At 40.9% G+C, this 15452-nt stretch overlaps 1 protein-coding gene and 1 long non-coding RNA gene across 11 annotated transcripts in view; one reads left to right on the forward strand and one right to left on the reverse strand.

Annotated features, from left to right (window-relative positions):
- Positions 1-1595: 1595 nt before the first annotated feature.
- The window catches only part of Ncoa1 (nuclear receptor coactivator 1), a 195682-nt gene continuing 181825 nt past the window's right edge, over positions 1596-15452 (reverse strand). For 6 of the 10 annotated variants that reach the window (XM_027424565.2, XM_027424562.2, XM_027424563.2 and 3 more), the window contains 3 exons: positions 14665-14848; positions 7633-7722; positions 3763-3933 (listed from right to left, as the gene is read on the reverse strand). In XM_027424565.2, coding sequence (XP_027280366.1) covers positions 3763-3933; positions 7633-7722; positions 14665-14848 — 445 coding nt within the window. Of the gene's footprint in view, positions 3934-4017; positions 4076-7632; positions 7723-14664; positions 14849-15452 lie in introns of all 10 variants that reach the window. The other 4 variants (XM_027424568.2, XM_027424567.2, XM_027424560.2 and 1 more) reach the window with 4 other exon arrangements.
- Positions 5082-7177, forward strand: LOC113831961. Its single transcript, XR_004770682.1, has 4 exons — positions 5082-5256; positions 5644-5700; positions 6274-6377; positions 6907-7177. It is a non-coding gene; the product is annotated as an uncharacterized LOC113831961 (long non-coding RNA).

Consider the following 15452-nt stretch of genomic DNA (forward strand, 5'->3'; position numbering starts at 1 on the left):
TTCCGGTCTCCACCTTCCCATGTGCTGCCCCTCAGAACTGTCCTTGCTCCAGTTCTTCACAGCGCTCCTCCTGCTGTTTAAGCTCCTCACCTCAAATGTCATCTCTTCTTCAAGAAAACCTGCACCGACCTCCAGGGAGGGCCTCACCAAATACTCATTTGCACTACCTCCCCAACTCAGACTCATGCTTCTCCATTCCTCCCCCGCCACTCCTCACTCCCTCCCAGTGGCTGTGAATATAAGTCACACAGGGCAGGGCCCATTTCTGTTTTCATCTTTTCTTATTCCTGGAGCCTTGGATAAGGCATAAAATGTGTTGAACAAGTGAATGATGATAGAGCTTTTAGTTTTTCCATGTTCTTAAGAGTTATGGTAGCAATGAAAATAAAATACGCAAAGAAAACCAACATTGCTGGCAGAACAGGCTCAACCTTCAACAAAAAGAATGTATGGATTCAATTAAATCAGTAAAATTTAGAAGCAGGGGGATGGACTGTTTACTATACTCAAGTGCAGGTGCTCTTCTGGCAAGAGCACTTAATTCAGCATAGGATTAGCACAACTGTTATGTAAGCAGACAACTGTTCTTTCTTTTACTCTGTCAGCCCAAGAGACAGTGTCTTAGAATTTCTTTATGAATGGAAACTTCTAGACAAGACCACAAATAAGTTAGTTTCCTCATTCTTCTATTTGCTCTTCTTGCTCCACTGTCATTCAGGGTAATTCTACATCAGTGGGTGACCTCAAAGAAGCATCAATTTTCTCTTATCCCAACTATGGGTAAAATGTATTATTTTTACCTCAAAATATGATTTTAAACAACAGATTCCAAGTCTAGTTATGTGTGGGAATGTATGTGAGAAACAGGTCCAGTTCCTAGCCTCTGGAATTGGTTCTACTTAGGGTCTAAATTTAAACAAAAATTGTTATTGGCATGTGTATGTGTGTGTGTGTGTGCGTATGCACATATGTGCTGTGTGTATGGGTATGTATGTGTGTGTGTATGTACTCTCTCTTTCTCTCTCTCTCTCTCTCTCTCTCTCTCTCTCTCTCTCTGTGTGTGTGCCATAGCACCCATGTGGAGGCTACAGAGGACAACTTTCAGGACTTAGGAGTCCTTTCCTGCCACCACAGGCTCTAGGAACAGAACTCAGGTTGTTAGGCTTAGCTGCTGAGTCATCTCACTGGCCAGGAGCTGACTTTCATAAAATGCGTTATCACACCGAAACAGCATCCTGAAATAAAATTCCACACCTGTATCCATGCATCAAGAGAGGCATGATATCCTGTAGCTCTTTAGTGTTGCCTGGACAGTGCCCTAGCTTCAGACACAATAGGGTTTACTCCTCAGACAAATGGCCCAGCTAAGTTAGCATTTCCTAAAGCCCCTAACCACAGCTTGACGTTGATCTCATCTAACTTTACAGGAAAGGCTCACATTAGAGTGACTTTAGCGGTTTTTGGCTATAGGGATCCTTTCTTTTTTATTAACCTTCAGTATCTGAAGTCATCTGGGCTTTGGCAATTTTTCTAGTCACTGCCCCATCCCACCCCCTTCCCCATCCTGACCCCCACATAAATGAAGAGGCAGTTCATGAGGTTGTTAAACAAATTCTATTCAGTAGCTGGAAAAGTCAATTTCCTGTGGAATGACAGGAATTACATAGAAGCAAGCAATTTCATTTTCCTCAAATGTAGCAATAATTTTAATCTGTACATACATAAAACAAACAGTGCAATTATAAACCCTCGAAGGTGACATGCATACTTTAAGGTGCGGTGGGGATGGGGGAGGGCGTTAGCATCTCCAATTTTCCATACTGCTTTTCTCTTCTAGGTCCTTATGCGAAAGCACTGAGTCAGGAAACTTCATCTGGAATGCTGAAGTTAAAGGTGAACTTCCTGAAGTCTGAACACTTACCATCACAAACAGGGGAAACGACCTCCTAGAGCAGTTTGGTAGGAACTAGAGTAATATGGCTGGGCTTTCAAGCTGGAAATGCATGAGCTCAGGGATGCATTTTCTGAAAAACTAAAAAAGATAATGTCTGTAACTGAGGGTCCTAGTTCTGTTTCATAGTTGCTACCACATGAGCCCTTCCACCATTTTCAAAATGAATAGTTTCTGAATAGATGCTGCTGTTCAATGGAGTTGTTTGAAATTAGGGGTGGTGAGATGCAGAAGGAAGGAAGGACCTGGGGAAATGGCTTCTTCCTTGAAGTCTTAAGTCCATGCTCCTCATCTGCATTGGTTCTTATGGCCTTTTCTCTGCTGTGTGAGCAGAGGTAGCTGGTGCAGAAGGTCAGTGTTGCCGTCCGCAGGCCCAGGGACGCAGATCAAGGTTAGCGCTGGAGGGCTCCCTTGGCCTCTCTTGCGACGCCTTGCTCAAGCTCTCCCACCTGTGGCAGAACTTCTAGCACTAGAGTCAGTTCACTGGCTCCTTTCTCAGGGCCAGGATGAGACAGGATGTGGCAGAGTAACAAGACAACGGGAAAACATGGTACCAATTAGCCTCGGAGCAGAACAGAGAAACTTATATTTGCACTGATGGAAATTCAAATTCCCAAAGTCATTCTGAGACAGAAAAAGCAGATTTTCTCTGAGCGAGCACTGATTTCCCTTCATACAGGCGGCCGGTGACACTCTGGGGTGGTCTGCCCAAGCTCAGCTAGAAGAGCTCTTTCTGGCAGTGCCACTCTGATGAGTTCCAAAGTAAATCCATACATGGCTTCACAGTTACTAGGATAATGTAAATTACCAGCCAAATGTAATTGCAATTCAATCAACATTATATTTCACACACAAATTTAGAAAAATCAAGAGGATGATAAAAGCATAAAATTAAACAGAACAAAATCAATTTCTACAAGAAATCAAAATATATTTACAGTGAGATCTAAGGAAAAAATAAGCTACTCGGATCATAAATTTAATTTTATTTTAAATAACTTTAGCTACCTTGCTGTTAACATAGTAAAAGCAGAAAGAACAGGCTGCTTCTCCCCACAGACTTAATCAGAACATTTTATCTACAATAATTGATAGAACCTGGTTCTTGTCCTTCACCCATCTCATCAAAAAATTATTGCATTTTCCCCCAAACTGCATTTTTTGGATTCCTCAGTGAATATACTCATTTCATCCTCTTTCCTAGAGGCATCTTGGTTTCAATCCATCTCTATAAAAAGGAGAAGGGGTGCATATGTAGAAGCAAAATATTCTCTCGATGCCAACAGATAGAGTTGCTTGGAGAAGCTGATTGTGCACATGAGCTGCCGGGGTCGGGAGGGGCGGCTGTTGGTGGGAGGAACATGACAGCCTCTGGTGGACAAACAGGCAAAGCCCCGTGGGCTCTTCGTCCAGGGCAGGGGCAGGGCTGACCCGGTGGGACAGGGCTTCATCTCCCCTTGGAACTTGTTATTTTGGTTTCCCTCCAAAAGCCTTCATCCAGATAAGAAGCCAATGACTGATTATAAAAATAAGAATAATTAACTTTTGGCTCAAGAATTAAGATTGTCCAACTGTTCTGCCTTGTTATTCTTTTCAATATCCAAGGCCTTTACAAAGAAAGAAACAAAACCATCTCTCAATCTCCCAACAAAAATGAACTCTTTTTTTTCTTTTTTCTTTTTTTTTGCTCCAAATGCTATGACCTGAAGAATGGCTGCAGATTGAGATATCAAAAATCTCAGAAAAATATATAATATATTTGTATAACTCTGCATGTCTATTATTTAAACTTCACATTCCTTTAAAAGTGGTTATTCAGTCAGTAGCTGCTGAAGGAGGCTCTTCTGCTGGGCCTGGGGGGTCTGTGGTCCTGATGTGGGTTTTTGAGTTCCCAGTGGACCAGGCTGGTTCAGGTAAGGGTCCCCGCCTACCAGATTCACTGTACACTGGACGTCAGCAAACACCTGAACCTGTTGCACCTGCTGGAACACAAATAAAAGATGTGTTTAGACAGAAGGGCCTGCCCCCCCGGCTTATGAGTGGGTACTACTGAAGTGGGAACTCACTAGAGCAATTCCTCTAGTCTGTAGTCACCACAGAGAAGAACTCTTCTGTCTTCTTGTCCTACAAAAAGAAAATCGCTGCACTCATTTTGCTCAGGGTTCTGGAAAGTTCACACTTAAAAATAAAACCCAAACTGGAATGGTCACGCCTCCTACAGGGTTGCCATCTACACTCAGTGTGTGGTCCCTAATATTACCAAGGCTGGGGTAAGCCCAGTTTCAGAGTTTGGGAATACAGTGGTGGGTTTCAAAAATAGCATGCTAATTGGAAAACTAGTTCAAAATCATTCTATGGATGACGTTAGTAGGAAAAAAAATCTTTATGTCTCTGAGAAATAAGGGCTTTAACTTAGTATTAGCAAAATAAAACCACCACACTCCACACCAACACCAGCATCACCGAGGTTTGTATCAGATGACCAGTGTTGTAAACTGTTACACAGCTCCTTCACACACTGGCTTCAGACTTACATCAAATACTAGCAGAGAAATTTTGTATTTGGGTTCCCCCTCATAGACAATTTCCTTAAATACATGAGCTAAAAATAACAATAAATATCAGCTGAGAACAGTGTGAATTTTCCCTTTACTTGCAGTAGTAATAAATGTATTCCTTAACAATGTCTAAAGCTGCATAGTTCTGGCATCTCCTATTGGAAAACAAAGCCAGGTAGTAGTCCTCCCAAGAGCCTTATCAAATGTTGTCTACAGAACTGATTAGCAGGCCACACTTCTGAATGCTCCAGATGAGGAAGAATTTTGGACATTATGCTTCATGTTTAATAGGTTGTAAAGGATATCTCTTTTTTTTTTGTCATTTATCCTCTAATGCATGCCATTTACATTTAGCTTTTCTGAAAAATTTTCTATCCTCAATGGAATACAAGTTGTTTTCCTTTGCCTTCATTGACCAAATGGTCAGTCCCGACCATCAAGTTTCTGTATCAGGCTAGCCTGTGGTTTCTTTTTTTTTTTAATTTTATTTTACTTATTATGTATACAACATTCTGCTTCCATGTATATCTGCACACCAGAAGAGGGCACCAGTCTCATAACAGATGGTTGTGAGCCACCATGTGGTTGCTGGGAATTGAACTCAGGACCTCTGGAAGAGCAGCCACTGCTCTTAACCTCTGAGCTATCTCTCCAGCCTCTAGCCTGTGGTTTCTTACTCTCAGTCCCTTTGCGTGCCCACTCAACTCCTCTCTGAGAAGAAGACAGCCTTGGACCCTTCAGTGTCTGGTGAGTTGGTTAGGCTAGCATTCCACCTTTTCCACCATCCTCTGTCACCAGCTTCTCAGGGATTGCTCCTGGCTTTACTGCGACCTGGGGCTCCTCCTTCCAGCTTGCTTTTTCTCATGAATTTACCACACTCCATCTTTGGTTCTGTGTCATTTGCATGGCATGCTCTGGAGCTACCATTCCTATTCTTTTTCTTCTCCAGACTCGGGGCCTTCTTTTCTCATAGCAACCTCCCAGCCCACTTCCTGCTTCTTCACTCTGTGTTCCTTTTCTTTTTCTTGGCTGGCTTCCTATAGCTGGTCCCTGGGACTCCTTTGTCACTCTTCTCTGTATACTAGTCTTGATAGTTCTAGCTAACTCACGTTCCAGTTTCTTTGGTAAACACAGAAATGAGATAACAAGATGGGCTACAATGGAAAGAAGATTGCGCCACTGGACCTTCATGTGAGTACAAACAACCATGCTTTTTAGGCACTGATATTTTACAATCAACACAGAAAATTTTATGTTTATTTCTTTCTAAGTATGAAATACTGGGGTGGAACATCTAAGGTGGTTTTTCTTCCCTAAGTATTATAAACCAATCTTGATAAAGAAAGGAACCATAAAACAAACTAGAGAGAAAGTTCTGTTTCTTTAAAAATAATATTTTAAAAAGAGTGTATAACAAGTTATAAAGACTAAGTCAGATTTCAAAACTCATGTTAGCCTGAGACCAGGTCTCAAGGTACTTTCAAACTGCCACCTCTGTCCAGTCAGGCACATGGCACAGGAGGAGCTGAAGGTGTCTGGAGGGGATGGAGAACTCAGCACTAGACTCTCTGAGTTCCCAGCACACGTTTGACTTTAATTCAAGCACTGTCTGATAACTCTAGGACCTTAAAAGATGCTTGTTCTGCATTAAATAGTTTGTGATGCCTCCTGGGACATGTCTCTATGAGGGTGACTTTCAGTTTCTAGTGAATGAAGACTGTCTTCTATATCTCCGTCACAAAATGCCCATTCTTTATCTCATAGAACTCAGACATACTTCCTACAGCTCCTTGTCTGGACACAGCCTCCTGACTCCCCTTTCCCATTCAAAGCCCCCAGCAGGCCCTCCTTCACCTCTTCCAGCGAAGGTAAGTCCAAACTAGTGTGTTATCAGTGGTCTCCTTCAGGGATGACTTTGTCTATAGGACAGAGCCTGATTCCTTAAATAAGAATTCAAGTTATCTAGAAATTTGATGCCATCTACTATAACCCTTTTGATCCCTGTGATTCCTAATCACAAACTTTTTAATGCTCAGAAGATTTGGCTTCTTATAACTATGTGAAGACATTATTATTTCCCTGCCTCTGGCTCCCAACAACTGTCATTCTTTTCTCCTTCATGTGGCTTGAGAATTGTTCAACCTGTTTAGTCTATCTCCTGCGTAAATGTTCTCTGTCCATCCTAGCTTAACTCCCTTCTTTTTTTTTCAGTACTGGGATGGAACCTAGAGCCTTCCATGAGGTAGACAGGAGTCCTACTACTGAGTTGTATGCCATCCCATTTCTCCTTTCTGAGAATGCTTGGTTTTTGTTATTTACAGCATGCATTTGGTAATCTGCTTTCTTTGGTGACACGACAATTTATGTGCATGTATCTGTGTGCTATATTTTGAACAGGCTCTAAGAAGACTTTGGTACTGGGAAGATCTGGGTCTGAACCTCCCCAGCTTTGTGAATAATGAACATAATTAAAGATCCTCAGGTCCAGTTTCTTCATCTGTGAAGGAAAGGACTGTGGCCTCCAGAGTTATAATGGAGGGTTAAATGAGATAAAGCTCACAATGGGGAGCACAGTGCCCTGCAAATCATAAATGTTATAGTCAAGACATATGTATTTTACTTTCTGTACCACGATGCCTATGTTAATATTAAAAGACTGAAGACTAAATCAGTGGCTGAAGTGAATTAACTCCACTCCCAAATTTCTGCTAATATAGAGACCACCTTGCTATTTGTGCTGCTCAGAAATGCCCTGCTAAGAAGGTGTAGTACCCAGCAGGTGCTGCTTTGCCTTAATGTATCGGATGTGTTGAGATCTTTGGTTACAGTGTTTTAGAACTTTGATCTGCAGACTTTATAACATTGTTTAGTCACATGTGAGTCTATCTGACCAAGAGCTGGTTAAGTCCTTAAAGCTTATCTCATTTAACCCTCTCAACACCCTGTAAGCAAGCATCCCCGTAGTATACAGAGGTCCCAGAGAGTTATGTAAAATCCCCACAGTGCCACTGCTGACAAGGGTAGACTTCTGGGGTTTGGCTCTCAGTCACATGCTATGGGATGTCTTCCACGAATCCAGAGTGCCCCTGCCAGCTCTGCACTAGGGCTTTCTTTCTTACTGACCTGGTTCCCATCTGCTTCTGTTTTGAGAAGGTCAGTGGATGAGAGTTGGTTGCAGTAGAGGCCTGTGTGTCTTAGTGCTGGATCATTCATCTATTAAAGATAAATAAAAGACCAAGTTATAAGCTAGCTGTGTAAGCTGAAAACCATGTTTTTTTGTTTTTTTGTTTTGTTTTTGATTTTTTGAGACTGGGTCTCCCTGTGTAGCTTTGGAGACTGTCCTGGAACTCATTCGGTAGACTAGGCTGGCCTCGAACTCACAGATATCCACTTGCCTCTGCCTCCAGAGTGCTGGGATAAAAGGCGTGCACCACCAATGCCCGGCTGAAAATCATGTTCTGAATGAGAAGACCAACAAAGTACTTGGGGGACTGCTAACCTAACAGCAATTTATCACACTGCCATTCATCAGTCAGACAGGAGCTCCCTGTGGGTGGAGACTGTGGGGACAGATGCTGGTGCTACACTGTTTCTGACCTAGCTGTTACTTGGAGTGTTTGCCTTGTGAAAATCATGGATTGTCTACTTTTCTGTATATTGTAATATCTGATAGTTGAATAAAAAGTAAATTCTTTTTCTCTATTTCTCTGACTCAGTCTGTCTTAATTTCCTTGTCTCCCTCTCTGTTCTCACATACAGACACACACTCAAGCTGATTCACCACCTCAGTTAAGACTAAGGAACAAAGGTCTGGAGAGGTGTGGTGCTCCTCCTGCAGAGGGTCTCATTTGAGTTCTTAGCACCCATATCAGGTGGTTCAACCCATCTGTGACTCCAGCTCCAGGGGAATCAAGACCTCTGGCATCAGCAGGCACTGTGCTTACATGGGGGTACAAGTACCCGCATGCATGCACACATGCACATACACACACACACACACACACACACACACACACACACACACACACTAAAATAAATCTTAAAAAAGAATCAGTAGCAAAGATCATATTCATACCACTGTCTGAGTCCACCAAAACCTAGATAGGGTAAGAAACATAGGCATTCAAGATACCAGACAAAGGCAATGCAGGACACTGAGCTCTGAGATCTGGGAAACTACTGGGAACTTGCTCCTGTAGCAATTTCCTCGTCTACAGCTGAATGCATCCTTGAGTTAAGAAGCTGATGGAACTCGAATGGCAGAATGTCAAAGGAGAAAAGTCCACAGAGACAGGTCTAGACATGTGCAAGGCCCCCTGGTCTTGGCTCACGATGCAGAGGAAAGAGCTGAATAAATGACACGGGATAATTCCAAAGGATTACACAGGCCTAGGACCAGGTCTCCATCTCAACAGCCAGAGTGGAAAAATGTCAGATTTGGGAGGCAGCAGGAAATACAGTAGATGTAATACGAAGGCAAAATTGGACATAGAATGAATACTTCTTTTGTCCCATAAAATAAAAAGGAAGACCTGAAAGGATCAAATTACTTCCAGGGAACAGAATCATTTCCCATAGCAAAGATCAAAACTACTTATAAGAATATAAATGGTAGGCACTGGAGACATGACTCAGAGGTTAAGAACACTAGCTGTTCTGCCAGAGGTCCTGAGTTCAATTCCTCACAACCATCTGCATTGAGATCTGGTGCCCTCTTCTGGTCTGCAGTGTAGGCATACATTCAGGAACTACACCGTATACATAATAAAGAGATCTTTTAAAAAAGAATATAAGTGGCAAATTTCGTAGTTTTGTATTCAATAGAAAAATTGCCAGTCATATAGAAAACAGACAATTATGAGCCATAATAAAAATGAAAACCAATGAACTGAAATTAATCCCCAAACAGTTCAGGTGATAGGACTGATAGGTGATTTACTGATTAGGTGACAGACTGATTTAAGATAGCTGTAATAATTGCATCCCTGTGTTCAAGAAGAAAGAAGAGCTCTTACTTTGCCATCACGAAGTCCTACAAAGGTAGAGGCTTGGAGTACTCAAGATTCAGTTTCTCATAAACTTACTGCTATACTCAAGGAAGGCATTGCTGGTAGAGGTGTGATGGATGTTAACACTGACTACAGGAGGGACTGAAGAGCTCCCTGAAGATATCTACAATGACCTAGGACATGAATTGTGAAGTTGCTAAAGCCTTAGACAAGCCCACTCTGTGTGCTTGCATCCAACTGTGATAAGCTGACATATGTCAAATTGGTGGAGGTCCTTTGTGCTGAGCAGCAAATCAACCTAATTAAGGTTGATGGCAACAAAAAGCTACGCTTATTGGGTAAGCTTCTGCAAACTGATTGATGGTTGCTGTAGTTGTATAGTGGTTAAGGCTGTGGCAAAGAATCTTAAGCCAAGGATGTAATTGAAGAATACTTCAAATTCAAGAAACGAACAAATTAAAAACCTGGCTCATTCAAGAAAGAAAGAGAGCTGGAAAGTTGTCTTGGTTTCTCATATAATTCATAGGGCAAGATGATTCAGCTGGCAAAGAACTTGCTGCACAAGCCTGATGACCTGAGTTCGATGCCCAGAACCTACATACAAGTGGAAAGGAGGTGACTCGAAGCAGACAGAGGAAAGATGAAAGATATGCTAGCAATCTGAAATAGTAAACAGATTCACCTCTAACATCTACATACTGAAATGTCTGAGATGAAAAACAATGGACAAAATGAGCAGGTTAGACAATGAAAAAAATAGTGAACCTTAAGCTATGGAAATAGAAAGTATTTAAAACAAACACACAAGGGCCTGGAGATGTAGCTCAGTTGAAAGAGTTTTTGTGAGTGTGCAGGAAGTCATGGATTCAATACCCAGCACTTCATAAAGAAATCAGATGGTAACACATGCCTCCAATCATTATATTTGAAGAGGCAAGAAAATCAGAAGTTCAAGGTCATCCTTGGCTGTGTAGTGAGACTGAGGTCAGCCTGGGCTATATGACCCACCCACCGTGTGTGTGTGTTCATAAGTGACAGAACTTCATGCTAAAATCAACCGCCTTCTTCATCCCCAGGATATCACTGAATAATGGGATACCTTCAAATACCTACTATATGTGTGACTGGGGCAGGGGGTAATGACAGAAAAGAAAAGTTTGGAAAAAAAGAAAAGTTTGAAGAATGACTTACATTTTCCTAAATTTGATGAAAATTACACATTTGTGGACCAAGAACAGAAATAAGCCCCAAGAATAAGAAACAAAAGCACATCATAATCAAATACTTAAACTCTGTTACTAAGAGAATAAAATGACAGTGGAAACAAATCCCTCATCAGCATGAGTGTGAGGCAGCATCTTTTCTTTACAAAGTGTGAAGTTAACACTGCCATACTGGGACTCAGGGAAAGTACTTCCAAAGATAAAGCAAACATAAAAAGCCAAAAGAACCAGTAGCAGAGCTGCCCCATGATAAGCACTACAGGAAGAAGGGAATCATACCAGACCAGATGAGAACTGGAATTACACAAAGAACAAAGGAAAGTGAACCTGATCACTACATGGGCAAATATAGAAACATTACTTAAAATTTAAAAACAGTTGCTGTCTGAAGAAAAATAACAACACTGTAGTGAGATATAGAACATATGTAGATACAATATGAATGATAGCATACCATAGGAGTGGAGTATGGAAATAGACTGTTACAAGATTCTTATACCACATATGAGGTGATTTAATATCACTAGAAGATGGCTATGATAAGTGAAAGAATATAAACTATAAAGCAAAGATTAAGATAACCAAACAGTTATATATAATAATGAATAAACCAACAAAGGAGAAAAAACAAAGAAACATTCAATTATACACACAAAAAGGTAAAAAGAGGACAAAGCAAAAACAAATAAGATGGGCCATTTAAACCCAAACATACCATGGGTGGAGAAAGCTTTTAATTCCAGCACTCAGGAGGCAGAGACAGGTAGATCTCTATGAGTTCAATACAAGCCTGGCTTACATAGTGAGTTCTAGGCCTGGCAAGACTATATAGTGATACCCTGTCTCAAAAAACAAAACAAAAAAGAACCCCACTCATACTAATAACCACATTAAATATACATGGACTAACCAATCTAATTAAAAGACAAAGACTGTTGAATTGAACAAAAAGGCAAGACCCAACTATATAAAGAGTACCTGTTAGATATAATATTTTTACCCAATTCATTATATTTTGGTTGGCATATGCCTTTAATCCCAGCACTCAGAAGGCAGAGACCAGCAGATCTTGTGAGTTCAAGGCCAGCCTGGTCTACAGAGAGAGTTCCAGGACAGCCAGGGCTACACAGAGAAACCCTGTCTCAAAAAACAAAAAGAAAAATCATCAAAAAATTTATTACATTTTGTTTTAATATAATAGAGATAGTGAATAATCCTAATAACTGAATAGTAACAAAGATAAAAATAATTCAATTTTGTACCTTTATTTTGCTACAAGATACAGATCACAAGATGGGCATGGAAGTACTCAGTACAGGAAGGTACAGGAAGGAGAGCAGGAGCTCAAAGCCATCTTTATTCACATAGCCAGTTATAGACTAGCCTGGGCTATATAACACCTTATCTCAAAATGAAACAAATCATTAAGTTACTGGGTTCTGTTTTGTCAGGTTTACCATGTAATTCCTAGGAAACAGGGATTTGAAAAAGGAAATCTATACAAGAGTTAGCCTGTGTGTGTGTGTGTGTATTATAATTTTCTGTAAGTTATGGCTACATGCCAACAATCTAGTTCATAATCTGCTTTGTGGAGGCTAATATGAATGATGTAAGTACTCACTCTAGGCAGTCTTTTTTTTTTTAAGAGCTATTTATTATGTATATGGTGTTCTGCCTGCATGTATCCCTGCAAACCAGAAGAGGGCATCAGATCTCATTACAGATGGTTGTGAGCCACCATGTGGCTGCTGGGAATTGAACTCAGGACCTCTGGCAGAACAGCCAGTGCTCTTAACCTCTCTGAGCCATCTCTCTAGTCCTAGGCAGTTATTCTAATAGTCGTTTACAATCATTTTCGATTTAATCATTGTCACCTAAAAATGTGCAGGAGGCTCAAAGATAAATTCCAAACGTGTGACTAGAATGTACTATCCCACAAGAGGCCTAGCACATAAATCCTGCCCTAACTATAATATAAATATCCCAGTAATGTCCATTAGCCATTCACCCTCTGTTTCAGCCTATGTTTTACTTTATTAACTAATCCTGAATATTCTTTTCAATCCATGTTGTCTCTTTCTGTTTTGCTCTGGCTTTGCTGGGGACTGATTCCAGGCCCTCACATGTTAGGCACACATTCTACCCTAGCCCTCAATTCTTATTCTTTCTTTATTTTTATTTAAAAATTTTTGTTTTGTTTTGATTTTTGGAGACAAGGTCTTGCTTGTGTAGCCCTAGCCAGTCTGATATTTGCTATGTAGACCAGACTGGCTTTGAGCTTATGGCAATCCTTCTGCCTTAGCCTCCTGAATCCTGAGATTATAGGTGTGTGTCACCACATCTGGCTTTTCAATATTCATATCCATTCTACCCTGATGACCAAGGTATCCTTATGTAAACAGGCTAGCTGTAGTTGTTTGCTTGTTTGTTGTTGTTGTTTTTAAAGACAACTTCTCCACAACAATTTTCCTGACCAGGCCAGGTCCCTTTCCTTTTAAACACTTACTAATAGTTGTACATACTGGCTTCGTCTGACCTATATAAATAATCCTATAGGAGTTTACCTTTTTTGTTTTTGAGACAGAGCTCCAGAGCTCTAGAGAACTTGCTATGTAGACCAGGCTGGTGTCAAACTCACAGAGATCCACCAACCTCTGCCTAATGAATGCTGGGATTAAAGGTGTGCACCATACTCAGCTCTGGTGTTTCCTCTCTTATGAAGCTGTGCTGTTCTATTATTTGATGGATTCATTGCCCATGTGTTTACTCAATACGTTAATATGTATGTCCCATGGAACTATCTTTATGAATAACAAAGAAAAGGTGTCCAGAGAATCAGTGTCAGCAGGGTGGTAAACTCCTTGGCCTCCAGGCTCAGAAGAAGAGGTGGAAAGACTGTAAGAGCCAGAGGTTGGGGAGGCTGAGACAAATCAGTGTTCTCTCAACAGGACATGGCTGCTGTTCTCATGAATCCACAGCAGCTGTGGTTTCCTCCATAAGACAGAGGCAGTCAACATTCTAGCATTCTAGCTCACAAGTCCCCACCTCTAACTGAAGATCTGTTGACAGCTGATGCCCTATGGGAAGGGAGAGACAGTCTTTTGAAGGGTGTGACCTCTGGAAGGTGGACCAAACTCTGCTAGATGGCACTACATTTAGGACTATGTGGTCAGCACAGATTGTCATAGTTAATTATTTAAGAATGGGGGCAGTGTTACAAAGTTGGGAGGGGTGGGGAGTTGGAGGGTGAAATATAATCAAAATACCATATATGAAATTCTTAAGAAATTAATAAAAATGTTGCATTGAAAAAAAGAAAATATATTCGGCATATATAGGTGTATTCTAAACCAACGTGTGTACTGCTTTTCAATAAGTGAAAATGTAGAATTTTGTGAAACTAAAATCTAACTTATAAAGTTTATCAAAGTGTGTGTGTGTGTGTGTGTGTGTGTGTGTGTGGAGGAGGAGGGGTCAGAGGACAACTTATAGGAGTCATTGCTCTCCTTCTACCATGTGGGCCCTAGGGGTCCCAGGGACTGAACTCAGGTAGTCAGATCTGGCCATCAAGCACCCTTATCCATTGAGCCATTCCTCTGTCCATTCTCTCTTTTTTATTTTATGTGCATTGGTATTTTGCTTATATGTATGTCTGTGTACCACATACATGCAGAGGCCAGAAGAGGGTGTCGGATCCCTTGGGACTGGAGTTACAGATGGTTGTGAGCCACCATGTGGGTGCTGAGAATCAAGTCTTGGTGCTCTAACTACTGATCCCCCTTTCTATCTAGTAAGGATGGGTAATGAAGACAGTGGGAAGGACTAAAGAAGCACCGTTCTTTCCAGTAATACCTGGTTCTCCTTGGGTACTAACTGTGCTGTGTTTTGTGTGTGTGTCGAAAGTGTGCCAGCCAGCTGCTTACCTGCTCAGGGCACACAGTATTCATCCCCGGCATCTGCAAAGAGCTCATTTGCATCTGGCCCATCATTGGATTCATGTTCTGAACGTTTGCATTTCCACCTGCCATGGACACGGTGATGCTCATGTTGTTGTACACTCCTGGCTGTGCGGGAGATGGCTGGTTCTGGACAGCTTGGCTGAACACACTGTTAACTCAAAAACAACACAGATTACATGCACTGCTCATGAACATGCGGTTAATGAGACAGATTTTTTTTATTAGACAGAATTCTAAATAAAATGTTTTCTATTTTTAAATACATGTAAATCTATATCTTATATATTAAAGCAGATCATAATTCATGTATATCCTGAATTCTGTCCAATGGACTTAATAATAAAAAAGGGCTCATGTCATGTTCTGTCCTCAGGGACGAACATAGGATACATTTCACATCTTTCCCAGGAAGCTACATGTAAGGGCAGCCATATTTTTCAGAGGGCTTGCTTTACTGACTTCTTTCCTTTTTCATGGTCAGGTTCTAGATTAATGCTATTCCAAAGATTTCAAATGTAAAGTAAGTGTTTTAGTAGTTAAAATAATTTGGAGTAATTCCAAGTAAATTCATATTGGAACTTTATATTTGACACTTGAAAATTCTCAATGACACAACTGTATACTTCTAAAAGAAAATAATATAAAATTGTTTTTTATAAGATCCAAAAATACCAAATATTTTGATTATTACTAAATTGTTATTTCTGGTGAAAGTGATTCCCAAAACAGTTTCCCCCATTGTTACTTATTTA

This window comes from Cricetulus griseus, chromosome 7, assembly GCF_003668045.3.
Source record: "Cricetulus griseus strain 17A/GY chromosome 7, alternate assembly CriGri-PICRH-1.0, whole genome shotgun sequence".
In the NCBI taxonomy this organism is placed as follows: Eukaryota; Metazoa; Chordata; class Mammalia; order Rodentia; family Cricetidae; genus Cricetulus; species Cricetulus griseus.